Source organism: Arthrobotrys flagrans, assembly GCF_004000055.1.
Source record: "Arthrobotrys flagrans strain CBS H-5679 chromosome Unknown unitig_1, whole genome shotgun sequence".
Taxonomy (NCBI): domain Eukaryota; kingdom Fungi; phylum Ascomycota; class Orbiliomycetes; order Orbiliales; family Orbiliaceae; genus Arthrobotrys; species Arthrobotrys flagrans.
In genome coordinates, this window is record NW_027137556.1 from 2234574 (window position 1) to 2251957 (window position 17384).

Below are 17384 nucleotides of genomic sequence, written 5' to 3' on the forward strand. Positions count from 1 at the left end.
CATAATCCCCTTTCTACCCAATATTGCATCTTCCTAAAACTGAACCTAGGCGTATGAATGTGCCCTAAAAAAGAGACAGAACCCCTTTTTTCTCATATATGTTATGTCAGAGGATATCCATAGACAAAAATACCAGCATTTTCAATTTGCCATGCTCACCTATTTGCGTTGACCATGTGGTAGAAAATCTACAGGTCGCTTAACAACTTACAAAAAAAAATCGTCCATATAAATTTCGATCTTCGGTTCCTCCCACAACGAACCCTCTTCCCACTGACAACCACCTTCACTCCCACAAAGGAAAACAATGGCATTGAAACGACCCTCAGAGGTCGACTTGGGCGCCATCCCGACACCCCCTTCACCCTCATTACCTACAGCCACAACCGACGATGAGATCGTTACACTATCGTTACCCAAGAAACCGCGGATTCAATTCGATCGCGAGGAATTCAAGATTAACCCGGACGGCGTCCTGGCCGGGGCTACCGATCGTACGTGTTTATTCTATCACCATCTCCATCTCCTCTACCATTATCCTTTTTTTTTTGTCCGTTTTATAACCAATTGGCTCGAGTACTGATTACCCTCCAAGTAAGAAACAGGCTAGCTGCGTTCTTACCGTCATTAAAAGCCGCCGATGAACAACTTGAAAAAGAAAAACTCGCGGGAAGGATAGCGGATCGGAGGATCGAGATCGATAGCGATAGCGACAGCAGCGATTCCGAGGAAGAGTCGGATGGTGAAGATGATGATACGTCGGATGACGACGAATCTGCACCGACCGCGCTGCCACCGAATGCTATCGCGGAGGTCTTGATCACAAATCTACTGGGTCCGCAACAGACATCCGCTGAAGATGGAGGTGGTGCGGATATACCATCGTCATCTAAGAAGTCGAAAAAGCGGAACAAGAACAAACAGCCTTATATCGAGATGGTAAGTTACTATTATGTATACCTTTTTCGATCTAAGACTTCCCGGGTTTTGTTTCGTTACACGATATTACCCACAACATGATGACATTTACCGCTTAAACCCAGCTCACTCTGAGCTACCCCTTCCTATCAAATATAGAGGGAACGGGGGGATGAAGCGAACAGCGAAGAATTCGAATCTGATTGTTTAAAAAAACCCTCATCACACACTCTCTCGAAAAAAGCCTATTGATCGAGTATCATTACTAACGCGAATTGTGTTACAAAAAGAACCTCGGCCTAGGTGTCCTCGAAGAACTGAAACCTTCATCTGGCGGCGATGATAAAGAAACCAATGAACGAAGAGAGTTAATCGACCGTATTTATGAATTACGGAGGCTTCAAGAAGCAAGAGAAGAAAGCAGTGAAGTTGACCGACTGGACGAGATGGTTGTCACCGAGGACGCAAAGAAGAAGAAGGTTGTCATCGAAGAATTGGAGTGAAGCTCCACCATAGATGTAAAGACTACAGGAACGGACGATGTGTAAGATAGCTAGCTATTTTTTATCTATATCATGGGCGGTGTTATGGTGATATTGGTTTTTGGTCGGTGCAGGGTTCGGGTATCATTGTCTTGTTACACAGCGGTGTGGATCTAGGATTACTATTATCGCGTACATGAAATACGAAATTTACCAGGAATATGATCGATTTCCAAGGATCCAAGGCGTTCAACCTTTTAATCGTGATTCACAAGCGTGCCCTGATGAATTCTTTGAAGGGAAGGTTCTCGTTATACCACCGATGACGAGCAACTCAAAGCTTTGTTGTATTTCGTTGTCGCAATTGTTAAAATCGGGGTGAAATGTGCAGGTCTAGGATTGGCTTTCAAGTTTACTAATACATAATATGTATGGAGCACCGATATCGTGGATTGTACTTGGAAATTCCAAGTGAACGTGACTTGGGACTTGCAACGGAAATAGTAATCACGAATGAAATACCTAGCCTTGGAAGCTCGGTAGCACAATTATTTTAAACTGCGTAATTATATAAGTACTTAAGTTTATAGTCCCCTTGCTGGATACTGGACTGGGGGGTACGAAGTGAAAGATTTGTACGCAGGATGATCTATACAAGAGAAGTTTACATGGCAATATATATCCAACGCCGAACTTAACCGACTACCTAAGGGAAGGAAAGAGTTGGGGCCTCAGCACCGCAGCAAGATATGTCTATTACTGCTTGGAGGAAGTGCGGTGGGGAGAGGAGGGATATCAAAAATGCAGGACGGTAATGGGTTTCATCACAATGTATCCATATAACAACGTATATTGTATATAGAAAATGTTGCAAAAGGAGACACGGTTTCCGGAAGAGAGGAAAAAGAAACATACACCGGAGTACATTCATGATATCTGAGATAGGGAAGAAAGAGGTAGGAACAAAGAAAATTTATTACAAGAATTCAATGGTTAGCCTTTCGCTTTCTATTCGGGAATTAGGCTACGACGAAAACCACTTTTGCGCAACAGGGTGTCTTGCGACTGGGATCCCAGCAAGAATTGCTTGAGGGTTGATCCCTGGTGTCTGCAAGAGTGCCTTCATGGATGCGACAACTCTCTCAGCTGTCTGACCACTCAGAGTGTCTGCGTCAAGAGCCTGGACAACCAGATCGAATACCTTCCCGGCCTGAGAGACGACAACGGGATTTTTCCTGAGCGTGGAGAACGTATTAGTGAGTATTAGGCCGATTGGGTGTCCTGGTATTCCAACTTACCGGTCAACCAATTCAGCAAGGAATGCATAGGCATATGGTGCCGCTTCTTCGTCATTTATAACTGGGAGAGTATCAAGCCATGCTGTAGCCACAGCCTGAACGTCTCCAACCTTCGAGGAATTTGAGTGTAGAATCTTAGCGATCGAGGCAGAAGCGTTTTCGGTGGCGTAAACATGATCCTCAACACGGGCCTTGGGAAGCTGGGTGACTTGGAAAAGAGCGGGGAGGGCGGCGGCCACAAACTCCGCATAGACAGGGCCTCCTGACTTGGCGGCAATGCCAATACCATATGCAGCGGCTTGTCTGATGGCTGGGTTATCGTCTTGGAGGGAGTCCATGAGCGGCTTCAGGAAATATTCGCGATACTTCCAACTCTCCGCACCACAGAATTCAATGCAATCGTCAACGATGCACAAAGCCCATTGACGGTCGCTAGCGTCAGGGCTAGCAATGAACCTCTGGTAAAGAGGAAGGAGGGGTTCGAAGCAAGGGAGGAAACGAACGGTCACACTCTTGAAGACGTTATGGAACGCCTTGTTCATATCGGCCAGAAGTGTTTGGTCGTCTTCCAAAGCATACAAAGTATCTTCGGAAAGCTCTTCGCCTTCTTCGAGTCCCTGTCTTTCCTCCTCACGCTGCTGAACACGCTTCAAATAGTCTTCCAAAGTTGTCTTGCAAGCGTTTGCGAATGCAACGAGATGTTGGTCCGAAAGGCAGTTTGGTCCAACGACTTCGACGCACTCGTAGAAACAACTGTAGACCTCAGCAAGGGTATCGACCGCAGGCTCCGTGTTCATCACTTCTAATATCTTGTTGACGGTTGGGCCCCAGATGGTTATCATCTTTGGCGAGGTTTGGCCGGAAGCCTTCTTGACAGCGTTGAGGAGTTGTGGAATGCATCGGGCGGATGCCGTTCGGACAGGGTCATGGAAGAAGAACGACAAACCAGGTAAGGCGATCTGTTCCAGAACGCGGGCGACGTATGGTTCAAAGGCGGCCTCCAACTGTTGAGCATATACGACGAGCAATTCGATCGCCATATGTTTGTCGTCAAGTACCGAAGTCTTAATTCCGATGTACTTTCCACGAACGGGGACCAACTCCCAACCCTCTTCTTGTTCCATCTGTTGAACCTCTTCCTCGTCTACAGAAAAACAAGTTAGCGGCAATTCCGAGATACCGAAAGTGAAGGGAAACCCACCATCCATCAGCTGAACATCTGCTTTGGCACTAGCCAACTCGAGTAGCGGCGGCATGACGGCGGGGAGGTAAGGTAAGAAATCGGTTCCCATGACACGGCACATACGGCCCCAGCAGTGCAAAAGGTATTGGCCTTGCGGGTCGTCCGGCTCGGTAACACTCTCTAACAATGGGAGTTAGCTATGTAGCATTGATGCGGGTTCCGGAAGTTTCTTCGTACGTTGAATTTTCCCGAGGATCTGAACGAGAGCAACGGCATCTTTTCCAACCTTTTCTTTTCCAACCGCAAGTGCTATTTGTAGTGTAAAGAGTCAGAATTCTGTTGAGCAAGAGGGTTAGGGATGGCGAAGAGAACATACTAATCAAAGTCGCACATTCCATAGCTTTGGCACGGAGGAGTCTGGTGTCTTTGGTCTGCTCTTGGCTCAGGGCGCTGAATAAGAGCGGCATTAGATGATCGTAATATCTTGCAAACGCTTGCTCAGCCGAGTCTGCAATTGTTGCGATTGTGGATAATGCCTGCTCCTGAACGTAGCGCTTTGGATTCCTAAGCAATTGCAATAGTGCTGTGAGGAGGCGATCTAGATATGGCTCCAAAATTTCCTTCTCTGCTTCTTCGCAGAAATTAACGAGCGCTGCAGCAGCGTGAGATTGGACACTATAAGAGCACTCATCAGATATATCCTCAAGGTAGCTCGGCGAATAGTGGAACTAATCCATACCGTGGCTCAGCGGATCCCAAGACTGGGATAATGTTGTCCATGACGACAGCATGGTACTTCTCTTGCATAGTTCCTGCAAAATCTGTGCTCATTTGACCGATTGCATTGCAACCGGCCCATTTTACTCGGGGATGCTCATCCTTCAAAGAAGGTACGACGAGTTCCAAAACCTTATCCAATTCTGACAACATCAGGTCTCGGCATCCTTCTGATATAGCAGAAATAGCCATCAAGGATGCGTGTCGGTCTCTCCAGGATGCCGAGTTCATCATTCGGGGTAACCAGTTGAAGGTGGGCGGCAGGACAGTTTTACCGCCGAGCTTATTCGCTAATCGGTCCATGCACTGCTCACCAACAACGTGATTCATGTCACTCTCATCGATATCAAGCTGCGATGGTTGTTAGTTCAAGTTGGCCCTCTTTAATCCAGACACACCAGACTACTCACATCATCGGAATCATTCCACTCGGCGGCATCATCATCGTCCATTCCAATATCGGTCATAAGGCTTAAGCACTGTGTTACCATATCGGCGGTGTAGTTGGGGTCTTTCCTGCACATTCCCGGGGCGTTATCTGCAAATGTAGCTAGCAACTCCAAGGCGTTTTGTCTCGTCTGATCGCCGAGATCCTTGTTCTGAACGCAGCTAACGGAAAACTTGACAAGCCCGTTGAAAACAGCCTTGAACATCTTAGGTGCAATTTCGGCCAATTCTATTAGCGCCATGAAGGCCCTTGACAAGTTGTCGCTGTGATCAGGGTGTTGGAGGGGAACGAGAATGTTGAGCATATCAGTGAGGAGTGCCGAGTATTGAAGTTGCTGATTTTTCTTGATCGAGTGGAAGAAAGAGCTGAACGCCTCCATGGCTGTAATGCGAACGGAGACGGCATCGTCACGGAAGCCGTCTTGGAAGACTGGCGAAACGGCCTGATACTGATTTCCACCAATGACGGTTGGGGTTGTCGCAAAGATACGGAATGCTCCCTCTCTGAGCGATGGGTCGGCGGACTTGCTCGCTTGGAATAGAGTACCTAGCAGTTCCGGCCAGACTCGTTCTAAACAGTTGATTAGTAATAGTCCGATTTCCAGACATTGGAGGCATATTTCCCGCATACCATCATCGTATATCTGACGTGCGATATCAGCTATGGCATCGCCGATTTTGTTTCGGACTTGATGGTCTGTTTCGTCGGCAAAACACTGGATAAGAATATTCTGAACCCGTTGCTGAGTATCCCTGTCTATGGAGATAAACAGGTCTCTCGGCTCTGGTTTCTTGACCGTCTTCGATGCCATACGTCGAAACAGAACGGCTGCAAACGACCGAGACTATAGTTTAGAGTTAGCATGGTGTATAATGGAGAGTACACGGCGCTAGGTGGGAGTGCGGGTGTGACAGAAGATCCGGATCGCTTTGTGTTCAAGTATCGGTCTCTCGAAGGAACCACCAGGAGTCCCTCCCAGAACAGGCGGGATTGACACCGACTCAAAGCGAAACTGAATTACCAAGCCCTGCGGACACCCAAGCAGGACCACGGATCAGGCCCCCCGAGACAGATCGAAGCGGTATAACAACCGAGTGGACGGGCTGTGTAACCGGAAAGTGGCTCAAATGTGACTTACACTGGGATTATTGTTGGTTCGAACGGTACTTAAGCTGGCTAGTCCGTACATGAGCATCTCTGGACGTTGGCCGACCCATTCGTTCGCGAGAACTTCCTCGGCTCGAGATCTGGCAGCATTGTCTGTGCTGGTGAGTGCTCCGAGCAACCGCTCTAGCTCCGGAAGAATCGAAGCGTCCGACATATTTGAGTGAGTTGTCGGTCTCGTTTTGGTAGGCAACGAGTGTTTACTGAAGGATGGTGGGGGGGGAGGATGAAGGCGAAGAATGTGGCTCGACACCGATAAGAGATTGAAAGGAGGGGTGGAGTCGATTGAATGGATCTTTTTGTTCGTTCGCGATAAAAAAAAATGTTTGTTGTTACGCGAGGGGCACCTTTTGCAGATGGGAATTTTGACCTGTCAGCTCGAACGGACGGACACGCACAGCCTGCAGCTGCAGGAGGCCGGAGAGTTGGATGGCTCAGCTGGAATTACCTCGCTCTCCTACTATGGAGTGAAACTGCGATTTTGGTAAGCCTGAGATTCTTTCAGGTTAATGGAATCTACCGGGGAGCAAAGGAGTGATTGTGAAAGAAGAGGAGGAATGGTGGGGAGATGTTATTGATGGAGCTAAAATTCGAAGCTTGTTGCTCTGCTCTGCACCAAACTTCTAACAGCTCTGCACAATATATGGGATACTGGGGGCGGGAACAAAACAAAATAAAATAAAACAAATGCTCCACAAAAAACCTCAATCGATCTGACTTCAAGTCTTGGTTAAAAGTATTTTGATTTTGAGTCCGTACGAACTACCTCGTTCCTATTCGCCGCTGGCTGGTCGAATAGGTAGTTCAGATGAAACCCTTGATCTGAAACTAAGCTTACCTGTTGGAAAAGAAAAGAAAAGTGAAAAAAAAAATATATATATAAATAAATAAATAATACCCGGCCTGGGGGCTAGGACAGCTAGCTCAAACGATGGAGGAGGAGGAGCTGGGATGGTTGAAGGCAGGAAGGTGTGTTCGATATCAATATTAATCCTCCCACCATAATAATAATTGAGCTGAACGGAGAGGGTTTTTTCCTTTGCATTGCATTGGCGAAAGAACTAGAAATTTATCAAAGACAAAAAAGATATAACTGCAAGTTGCCTAACATTATTTTTTCGACGGGACTTTTACCATCGGTTGCAAGCTGTATGATAGTATACTTTACTCTACTGCTATTTGCGGAGTCGTGAAGCTGTCCTGCATGTCGGCCAGGGGTACTTCCAATCCAGATCGTATTCGTTGGCTTCGCTGCGACCCATCCTCACTCCACTCGCTGGGCGAGTAACTGCACTGGCCGGATTTTAAAACCGTAATCCAACGGCTTTCCGATGATGCCACTACATTTACGAACACTGTTCACATTATAAGAATCGTAGAGTAGAAACGTAAATTCAAAATATTCGGATAACGACTCTTGCGCGAAGCTGCCCTTGTTTTTAATTTTTTTGGGGAATCGATTCAGCCAGGAACTGTGCCCCTCAAGTCGCCGATACATGACCTGTGCGTATACATCAAAGTTTGTGGGATCGATGCTGGCAGCGGGGTACTGATACATAGCCTGACCCACCACGGAAGACCTAATCGAACTGCACGTGAGACCCGGCGCCAAACTTGGAAAGCACGGCCACACAAACCCCTGGCTAGGAAACTACCACAAGCTTTGCAGGCAGAAGTGGAGCATACGACAATATTATAGTAATAAAAGCGTCTATCCCAAATGATATTTCGAAAAATATGGATCAAAAATACATTTCTTGGTGATATTACATCCGCTAATTCTTTAACAAGCAACCACAAAGGAATCCAGCCGGAAATTAACGACGAAGGAGAGTAATGTGAGTAGGAGTTGGGTCATTATAAAAATCACAAATAATTTCATAGTATGTACCAGAAAAACAAAGAAAAAGGCGGCAAGCCTGCGTAGGCGGCTTCATCGCTAGCTTGCTACGACAATCTCTGCAATGACGCTTGGAAGATTCCAGGGACCGAAACCTAGGTTAGTGTATCGGATATCAAAAAGGAAAATAAATATATCATCTCGCAAGGACGGTTAGTCAGCGACTGCCAGACCTGCTAAAAACAAAAACAATAATAATCGCAACAGCTAGAGTGGCAACAGCTCCCGGAAGCAGCAAATCGTTAGGGACTCCGGGAATATGTTGTTTTTCACTAAGAAGTTCGGCTTGTCTCTGGAGTCTCAGAGCCTCTTCGGCGGCCTCGAGCTTCTCGGTATCAACTGGAGCTGGAGGTGGGGTGGGGGCAGAGGAATTTCAATATTTGGAGGATGGTCTGCATCGTGGACGTAGATGTCGACCTTGTCCTTGCCTTGCCGGCGGGCCAGGCTGATGGCGTGAGTGAGATCATGATCTGTGGTAATCGAGACGGGGTCCATCTCATCGTCAAGGTAGGATATCGCGAATCCCTGCTTATCAAGCTGGCCGTCCTCTGTTACGGTGGTCGGGCCGCCAACTTGAGAAACTTCACCGCCCAGCTTCATAGTGACCGTGTTTACCAGGCCAGCAAACCCAGCCGAAGGGGTAACAGCAAATCTGTGAACCCGACCGGATGGTGCCTTGAACTTGAATGTAAATGGATTCTCCGAGAGTGATGGCATTTGTGAGGGGGTAAGCATGACCTGAGAATGCGGCGGAGAATCATCTCCGGCGTGGGATGCAGAATCATTGGGTAGAACGGAGTGGGAGTGTGAAGTTCCAGGCCGCTCGTATTGTGGATGCCTTAGCATGCTTGGCGATTCAGACCCCAGCATCGACATGTGGTGGGAGACACTATCGGACACCACTGATTCGGAGTCGTTATCCATCGACAACCAAAACTTGTTCCAGGCCGGACCCTCGTTATCTGGCGTGTGCATGGTGTTGATTTGCTCCAATGTCGCATAGGTGAGCTTCAGGACATCCACCATACCAACGATTTCACCGGCCTCGTTCATGACAGGAAGATTCAAGTAATGCCCGTCTAAGTACGCAATTAGTTTCAAGAAATGAGAGAGGATTCTCAAGTCGGGGTCGTACCATGCATCTTTCGGAGAGCAGCTTGGATGCTCAAATCCATCGAAGCAAAATCTGGGTGGGGAGTCATCACACGGACGACACTGCAAGTTGCAGGGTCAAGACCTGGGGCAATGACACGAAGCACAACGTCCTTGCTAGTGAAAATACCAGTAATATTTCCTTGATCCTGAACAAGAACAGCCGTGGTGTGGTTCTCTTTCATCAGAGCAGCTGCCTCCCTGACGCTTGTTCTGACGTTTACGGTAGTAGGGGGGATGCCGCTGAGGACGGTCTCGAGAGTTGGGCCTGCCATCTTTGAGCGCAAAGCCTCAACGTACTGAATTATTTGGGTAGGTTGAGCTCCGCCGAGCTCCTGGACGCCCTCCAATGCATCGTAAAGTTTACGAGACATTGAGTAGGACCTCTCAAGCTTCTCCATTGCCTCGTAGAAGCATTTTGTGATATCCAAAACACCGCTGATATCCTGATTTTCGTCCATAACGGGCAAGTGCCTGAATCCCTTTCTAACCATAAGATCCAAAGCATCGGTAGCCGAGGTGTCCGTTCGAGCGCATAGGGGGTTTTTGGTCATGATATCAGAAACAGCGACATCTCGGGCGTCGATTGCGCCGCCAACGACCCTGAAAGCAAGATCTTTGGCGGTGAAGATACCAGCAATTCTATCGTCGTCGTCGGTAACGAGAACACAGTCTTCGCGCTTAGCTGCCATCATCTGGGCAGCTTCGGCGACTGTGACATGGGGTTTGATTTGCAATGCCTGGCCTGGTTTGAGGGCCATGACAGTGCCGGGTGTGGCTTTGCGACTTCCTCGGGATCTAGCACTGGACTGCTGCTTCTTCTTCCCCAAGTCCTGCTCCATCTTCCGTCGAATTGCCTTATAAGAAGTGATTCCGGGTTAGCTGCCGCCGATTGTCTCACAAGCTTGAATATGGCGATTAGATGCATGCATACCTCATCTCGTTTGATCTGTCGTCGTCTGCTATCGGTAACGCTGGAGCCAGCATCATGGTGCCCCTGAGCGGATGTGGTCCGGTGAGAACCTCGACGGCCGGTGGTAGACATCTTTGCAGCTGTGGTAGTCGCAAATGTGATGGTATTTGAAAATGATGGTGTTGATGATGCAAAGGAGATAGGGAGAAGGGAGGGATCTAAAGAAAATATGCAAGAAAGTTTTGGCGGGGCGGCTTGGGTGCAGTTTGGAGCTCCCAATCTTAAACCACTCAATCCCAAATCGGGGGTGACGATTCGCCAGCTGTTAGCGTTTTTGATTTTTCTTATTTCTCTTAGTATCGGAACTAATATTAAAATGAATGGCTTTATTGAGTAATAGAAGGTTCTATTACACTAATTAGACGAGTGCCTGCAGGAAGGGCTCGTGATAATGATTCCGATATCGTGAAACTGGCATGATAGTTCTGGTCCCAACGTTCGCAGCCGCCGATGTCCCTTTGTCCGCTCGGGAAGCTTAAAAATCTTAGGAACTATTCGGAAGGCATCTTTCAAAGTTTTTTTCTAAAAAAAATTTCAATGAGGTCATGTCAAATTAAAATTTCTGTTTTAGATTACATGCAAAGGTGGCGCGCACAGAACGGTTAGGAACCATCGATGCCATCGCGAAGTCTCCCAAGAGCTCATCCGCATGATATCAACGTGCAGGCCATCTCTTCTGGCTGGCTGAATGGCTGGCTCGCCGGCTGGCCATGGCCGTGGCCACGCAGATGATCGAGTAACGTGGTCACTTATAGCAGCATATCGTCCTTTTACCCCGCTCCGCGCCGGCTCTTAGCTGACGGCTCAGAACCGAGGTGTACGACGTGCAGCCTTGTCGACAACGACACCTCAACACATCATTCGGCGTTTGTCGCGCTTAGATAGCCTCCTGATGTGTTGTGGTGTTGAGCCCTATGTGCCTGTACCCGTTTGAGTAAAATAAGCGAGAGTGTTGCCCACAAAAAAATAATTCGCTGGCCCAGACGGGCTGTCTCCCAAATCTTCAAGATACCACCCAGCAAGCTCGACAAGCATCACCGATATCGTCGCCGACACTCACGAACTATCTCCCTCACCCCCCGATTTCGACACTCGATAATCATCCAGGTACAGCCAAATTCCGTATTCCGACAATCCCTCTCTTCCGACAACATTTGCAACAGAAGGGTTAACAGAAGGCATCTGCAGATTAGTCAAAATGGTCAAGAAGCGTGCAGCCAAGTATGTCGAAACTCAGCCGGACGAAGGATATCATCAACATCTAGAAAAGGGACGATTTCTGACTGGTGGTTTTATTATATAGCGGTCGCAACAAGAACGGACGTGGTCACGTCAACCCAATCCGTTGCTCCAACTGCTCAAGATGTACTCCTAAGGACAAGGCCATCAAGAGATTCACCATCCGAAACATGGTTGAATCTGCTGCCATCCGTACGTCGAACTCTCCATTTTAACAGCCATGTCAATTGAATTCTGGAGCTTCCTGAAGGCTACCGAGGATTCTCTGGGAAATCGAGACGTGCTAATTTAATATGGAATAGGTGATATCATGGAGGCCTCCGTCTTCTCCGACCCATCGTCCGGATACGCCTACGGCAGCAACAACAACCCTGCCGGATACAACATCCCAAAGATGTACCTCAAGCTCCAATATTGCGTCAGCTGCGCTATCCACGGAAAGATCGTTCGGTATGATGGAATCCTCACACGATAGAACCCACAGATGCGAGGAAAGTTGGCTAACTGGTTATTTCGCTGGATAGTGTTCGATCGAGAGAAGGACGTCGCAACCGTGCTCCACCACCGAGAGTACGATACAACAAGGACGGCAAGAAGCTGACACCTACCCAGGGCGCCGCTAAGACTGCCTAAGCGTGCTCCTTCCGTTCAGTACTTGTTTTCTAATAGTCTCCATAATCCTGAATATACATTATGGATCACCGCTACCAAAGTTCCTTTGAATTCCGTATCGAAGGATACTTCCTCCTTTTTTAACTCGCCTCCTCATCCAAACAACTACTCCTACCGCTAGTTCTTCATAAGAATATTCCTATTCTTTTTGTGTATACGGGGCATTCTGTTTTTACGCTAGGGTTTTCCTTTTCATTGCGTTATAATTACGATACTTTTTTTTTCTCCGAAGACATTCCTGACCGGGAGTTTTCATTCATCCATGTCATTATAGTCTGAAGAATTAGACATTCGATGAAACCACCAGACTTTTTGACCGTATTGTTGTAATGAATGACGGCAGAGGACGGACAGAATTCGGAGTCTTCATTTCGAATATTTCGAGAATTGTAAAGGCTCAGGGTATCTACGGTATCCAACTATCTATTTGGCCAAATCAATCTATATTTACCTAGTCTTGTTTATTAACTAAATCGAGCACCTCCAGATTATTTGTTGCGTTATTCCACGTTTGTTTGATTGATGGTCCATACCAGCAATTTGCTAGCCACGCTAAGGTATCGATATGAGGCTGGAGATGTGTGGTATTTTGATGTGGCGGATGCGTGCAGTGGCTGAAACAACACCAAATGGCTTTGCAAGTGTGCCTATAAGATATTCTAATCACCTTTCCGTCAACCTCGCCGTCTTCATCATCCCCATAATCCGCTCCTCATCCCTTCCATCCCGCTCCTCGTTCGTATTCCCTTTCCTGCCTTATCCTTTCGTGTGTATATAAACTTATAATCAATCCTCTTCGACCTTATTCCCTTTCACCCTCATCCAATCTCCAACCTTGTGGCATCAACCAATTTACATCTCATAATCCCTCAATTACTTCAACTAGAGATTGATTGCCCCCTAGTTTCTTAGACACCAGCAAATGCTTCACAGAATGGCTTCCAAAAGACTTCACTCGCCCCAACCGTTAGTCCATCACTATCCAAAACGCGTAAATTGTCGTTGCAGCTAACTGTTTGGTATTCTAGATGGTCTGCTTGTGCTAGTCGCAAACTGGAATTCTTCGCTCCCGACAGAGCACGAGACCACTTCGCAACCCGTTGCTATGACTCGTGGTGCGACCTTTGCCAAAAATCATTTGAAGGCCCGGAGAAAACTCGACAGCATATGTCTACCCATCTTGACCTCTCGTCCCGTTGCCCACGATGTGCATTCGATGCTGGAAGTGGAGGCGGCCTCCTAAAGCATTGGAGGGAAACCGGGTGTCACCGCGAATGCCCAGTCTGCAAGGTTTGGTGCTACCGAGAGTGCCATGACGTCCATTTTGAATTCAGCCCACACTGCCGTCGTCAAACTTTTCGTTCGAAATTTACTCAAAACATGCAACCATCGAATGGATCCGAACAGGAAACACTTTTCGAGCCCCAGGTTTATAAAGGGGTCGAAATCGAAAAAGAGGACGGCATGGGTACCAAACCGGCAAGTTTAAAGCCCAATGGTCATTTTCTTGAGTGACCTTCGAACGATCCCTAATCTTTTCGATGAATAGTCCCGTAACTATTTGCAGACAGTGTGTCGACCGGCTTTTGACCCTCCCTCTGGTCCAACTGCCTTAAACACGAACAAACAGAAAATCGACCCCCGCGAACTAAAGAAACCACCTCGCACACACTGCCCTGGCTGCTCTAGGAAGTTTTCGCTCCCAGCGTCGTTGATCAGTCACTTGGAAGCGGGCAGTTGCCCTAGCATGATAAACATGCTAGACGTAAACTACACCTTCGCGACATACTCGGAAGCAGAGATACTTCTCCCATCCGATAATCGCAAGTCACTCGGGTGCTTTTTGAACTACGAGGATATTCAAAAAACGAACCCCTTCCGCTGCTGTAGGGCTAGCTGCGGGCTCCCATTCTCGGTTCTGAGTGGATTGATTCAGCATATGGATTCCCACAGATACAAGGTCAGCTGCGGACAGCAGAGCATCGTGGATCACTTGCGCATCAATGTTTACTACCAGAGCGTTCTCCACAAGATCCAGAAAATGACGTCGACGAACCCAGCTACAATTTTCGTCACGCTTCCGCCACACCAAGTCCACAAAACCTTTCTGCGTCTGCCAGAACATTGGCACCTAATGTCCTCCGAGCTCACATTATATCTACTCTCTGCTCTTGGCAATATCTCATGTGGCAAACCAAACGATCAAGGAAGAAACTTTTTGGCCTTCAAGAACCCACACGATATGAGAAAAGTTCTCGATAGCATCGGGGACTTGGTCACACGGCTTCGCGATGAATTACAAGAGATTGCGGCCGCGCAGGCAGCCAAGGGCGACAATGGCCCGGACCAAATTTTGGTATACTTCGGGACAACCGAAGAGGCCCATAGCCTTGCTCGTTTCTTAAATGATGTTGACAAATTCAAAAAGGCTCTAAGCAATGAGCTCCCTGGGTAAACTAGGGTGCTATGAGATTGTCTCTTTTTATTTCCTTTTCGGGGTCACGACAGCTACTATCCCAGACCGATCCAAGATCCTGAGATTCGTTTCTTCCATTATGCTGCTGGCTTTATATTCTAGCATCGTGCCCAAATTTTACATATTATCAGCGGATCGTGGAAGTTAGGCTTATTCCTAACAAAAAAAAACACAGGTTTCGAAAGTAATTGTTTCCATCAACTTGCTAATCTAGCAGTTCCAAACACACCAAGGTCAATACAAATTACAAACGTCGCGTCGTTAACCAAAGTTTTATGTACATCGAGGTAGTGCGTCTTCGGGTGGTTGAGATATTTACAGTCTACTTCCAATTCGTCTTCCCCGTTAAAGCGAACGTCTCCCATGGGATCCCAAGCTCGCCCCACCCACTCCCTACAGGCATTGCAACTTTATTCCACCCTCTAATCAGCTCCCTCCAATAGCACATCTCTGCGCTCTCTGATAAGTACCCTTTTTCCACGAACAACTCTTTCTGCCTTCCTGCAATACCCTTTGCGATTTTTGGATTATCTCTTAGCCACATTATCGTCTCTTCTAGATCACTCCAATCCGGTGACACAAATATGGCATTCGCCTCTTCTGGTTTATAATCCTTTGGCCAGGCTTTCCTCATTCTCTTCATTCCCCAATCATCCATCATCTTTGTACTCTGAAATCCCAATGTCCAAGCAAACAATGGCTTTATCAAATGACTCGAATGCATCAAATAATTTATCGGCGGTGTAATGATCACGCTTTCGCAAAGCATGTGAAACGGAAGACGCCCGGAGTATGTAATACCTTCAGTATAAGCGATATACTTATACCTACAAATCTCGGGGATCTGCATAATATTCTGTGCCTTTTCCAAAGTCGTCCATTTCAATTGTCCTATATCCGCCCAATCCTTTCCTTCAGTGACGCCTAATAGATTCCCGCGAAGATTTGAGTTCTGAATAGGGTTGAAGTATGTCGTCCCCCTCCAGAAGAGTTTGTCGATTTTTTCTTCGAAGGGGAGGGTACCTTCGATTTTGGAGACTTGGGAGAGGACTTCGGTTAATGGTCCGACGTATTCGACGGGCCAGGACCAGTGGCCGAAGTGGGGAACTGGCCAGTAGTTTAGGATTTCGGTGTGGTCGTACCATTTGGAGTAGACCCAACTGTTGTTTTTGGGGTAGTCGATCGGGGTGAAGGAGAAGACGGTGTCTGGGAGGGGTTCTGAGGAAGTTACGAGGGCTTTGTTGATTTGGTGGAGAGCGGCGGAGCGGTGCTAGAGATAATTGTATTAACAATTATATCTTAGAACGGCCTTGCGGGAGGAATGCATACCATCACATTGACGTTGTTATTCGTCGTATTACTACTGCTGATGACATATAACTTTCATACCCACAAAAAGAAGATACCATTAGCTTTCTTTCATGACTGACATGATCGATATATATATAATATCATACCCGATTCCCCTTTATCCTCGCCGTAACAAACGCAGTATAATCATCCGGCCCTCTATGAAAATCAAACTCCCCCCTCCCCACCGCCTCCTCAATAGGTCCATACAACAACGGGAACTCCTTCCTACACTGCTTCTCCGTCAAAAACAATGACCGTTCGGCCCAGCTCTTCACCCTCCTTCCATTGATTTCTAAAGTGGGATAACTGGGACTATCGTCGGCATTTCGATATCTGAAGAGGCCGGATAATATAGATGTACCGTCTGTGTTGAAAAGGTATTTGAGAACTGCCATAAGCCCCACGGCTGCGAGGAGGGCCTCTGCGAAGGCGACTCGCAGGAAGAAAGGACGGCGGCCTAGTCCTCCCATTCTGGTATATCTTCCCATTATGAAGGAGGGTGGGAAGAAAAAAAAGAAAAGAACCACCCAGGAAGATGTCTTTGGGCACTTTTATATATAAAATACTCGGAAATCCCTTGAGGGAAGAGAAGAAAGTGGTGTGAACCCTCAATAGCTCACTAAAAAAATTCTACATATGCCTGCAGGAGTTTAAAAATCTTTCAAAAGGTCAAAAGGAAGATACTCTGGCCACCTCGCAAAAATGCAAGATGAGTAGCATCATGTGTCGTACCGTCACTCCACCCGCGCAGGAGACAAAGCATGAACCCTCTGGAAAAGACGGCACAAAACTACCATATTCGGTCAAGGAGGCCCCCAAAGTCCGGATATATAAAGCAAAAAATCCGGGGATGCCAATGCTTTACCCAGCTTTTACCAAGCCCTCCCTGCCTTCGGATACATGAACGCCGCCCTGATCACTAAGAATCTTGGCAGGTACAAAATGTAGCTACGCAGTATACTGAGAAAAGATGTAACAGGCTCATATGTAACACAAGATATAGAGATACAGGGGTGTACATTCAGAGCTAGTTAAGGGTATATGACGAGGGTCCTCCGGCCTCCACCAGCTCGAAACAAGTTACCGGAAAAAGAATCCACACCCATGTTCCCTACACATTCGCGAAATTTATCGCTAATATTCTGGAAGAATGAAAAACGTTTATACAAGCTTTTTTGCAAGGTGTGGAGGATGTGCAGGGGGTTGAGACGGCCGTCGGCCCGGATATTTTCAAGGTGTGGGGCCTGTAATGAGAGAGATTCGTCATGCTATCATAACGCCAGGGCTTGCGATTTGCTTGAGGGGTCTATGAAATACTTTAGGCAATAGAATTCTTTTATACGTCGAGG

At 47.3% G+C, this 17384-nt stretch overlaps 7 protein-coding genes across 7 annotated transcripts; 4 read left to right on the forward strand and 3 right to left on the reverse strand.

Annotated features, from left to right (window-relative positions):
• Window positions 1-307: 307 nt before the first annotated feature.
• On the forward strand, window positions 308-1421 carry DFL_008675 (uncharacterized protein; the record flags this gene model as incomplete). The annotated part of the gene is made up of 3 exons (XM_067638440.1): window positions 308-494; window positions 596-939; window positions 1209-1421. The coding sequence occupies 3 exons, from the start codon at window positions 308-310 to the stop codon at window positions 1419-1421; spliced, it is 744 nt and encodes a 247-aa protein (XP_067486328.1).
• A 1003-nt stretch (window positions 1422-2424) lies between these two features.
• Window positions 2425-6427, reverse strand: DFL_008676 (uncharacterized protein; the record flags this gene model as incomplete). Its single annotated transcript, XM_067638441.1, has 9 exons — window positions 2425-2635; window positions 2699-3842; window positions 3900-4061; window positions 4119-4190; window positions 4258-4556; window positions 4621-5009; window positions 5069-5676; window positions 5737-5950; window positions 6245-6427. 9 exons carry the CDS (start codon window positions 6425-6427, stop codon window positions 2425-2427), a joined length of 3282 nt encoding a protein of 1093 aa, XP_067486329.1.
• Window positions 6428-8470: 2043 nt separating this feature from the next.
• DFL_008677 (uncharacterized protein) lies at window positions 8471-10367 on the reverse strand (the record flags this gene model as incomplete). The annotated part of the gene is made up of 3 exons (XM_067638442.1): window positions 8471-9249; window positions 9306-10179; window positions 10257-10367. 3 exons carry the CDS (start codon window positions 10365-10367, stop codon window positions 8471-8473), a joined length of 1764 nt encoding a protein of 587 aa, XP_067486330.1.
• Window positions 10368-11005: 638 nt separating this feature from the next.
• DFL_008678 (uncharacterized protein) lies at window positions 11006-11670 on the forward strand (the record flags this gene model as incomplete). Its single annotated transcript, XM_067638443.1, has 4 exons — window positions 11006-11031; window positions 11279-11402; window positions 11484-11516; window positions 11599-11670. The coding sequence occupies 4 exons, from the start codon at window positions 11006-11008 to the stop codon at window positions 11668-11670; spliced, it is 255 nt and encodes an 84-aa protein (XP_067486331.1).
• Window positions 11671-11704: 34 nt separating this feature from the next.
• DFL_008679 (40S ribosomal protein eS26) lies at window positions 11705-12167 on the forward strand (the record flags this gene model as incomplete). Its single annotated transcript, XM_067638444.1, has 3 exons — window positions 11705-11726; window positions 11837-11984; window positions 12059-12167. The coding sequence occupies 3 exons, from the start codon at window positions 11705-11707 to the stop codon at window positions 12165-12167; spliced, it is 279 nt and encodes a 92-aa protein (XP_067486332.1).
• Window positions 12168-13962: 1795 nt separating this feature from the next.
• On the forward strand, window positions 13963-14661 carry DFL_008680 (uncharacterized protein; the record flags this gene model as incomplete). Its single annotated transcript, XM_067638446.1, has 1 exon — window positions 13963-14661. One exon carries the CDS (start codon window positions 13963-13965, stop codon window positions 14659-14661), a length of 699 nt encoding a protein of 232 aa, XP_067486333.1.
• A 343-nt stretch (window positions 14662-15004) lies between these two features.
• Window positions 15005-16505, reverse strand: DFL_008681 (uncharacterized protein; the record flags this gene model as incomplete). The annotated part of the gene is made up of 3 exons (XM_067638447.1): window positions 15005-15952; window positions 16012-16062; window positions 16140-16505. 3 exons carry the CDS (start codon window positions 16503-16505, stop codon window positions 15005-15007), a joined length of 1365 nt encoding a protein of 454 aa, XP_067486334.1.
• Between the last annotated feature and the right edge of the window lie 879 nt (window positions 16506-17384).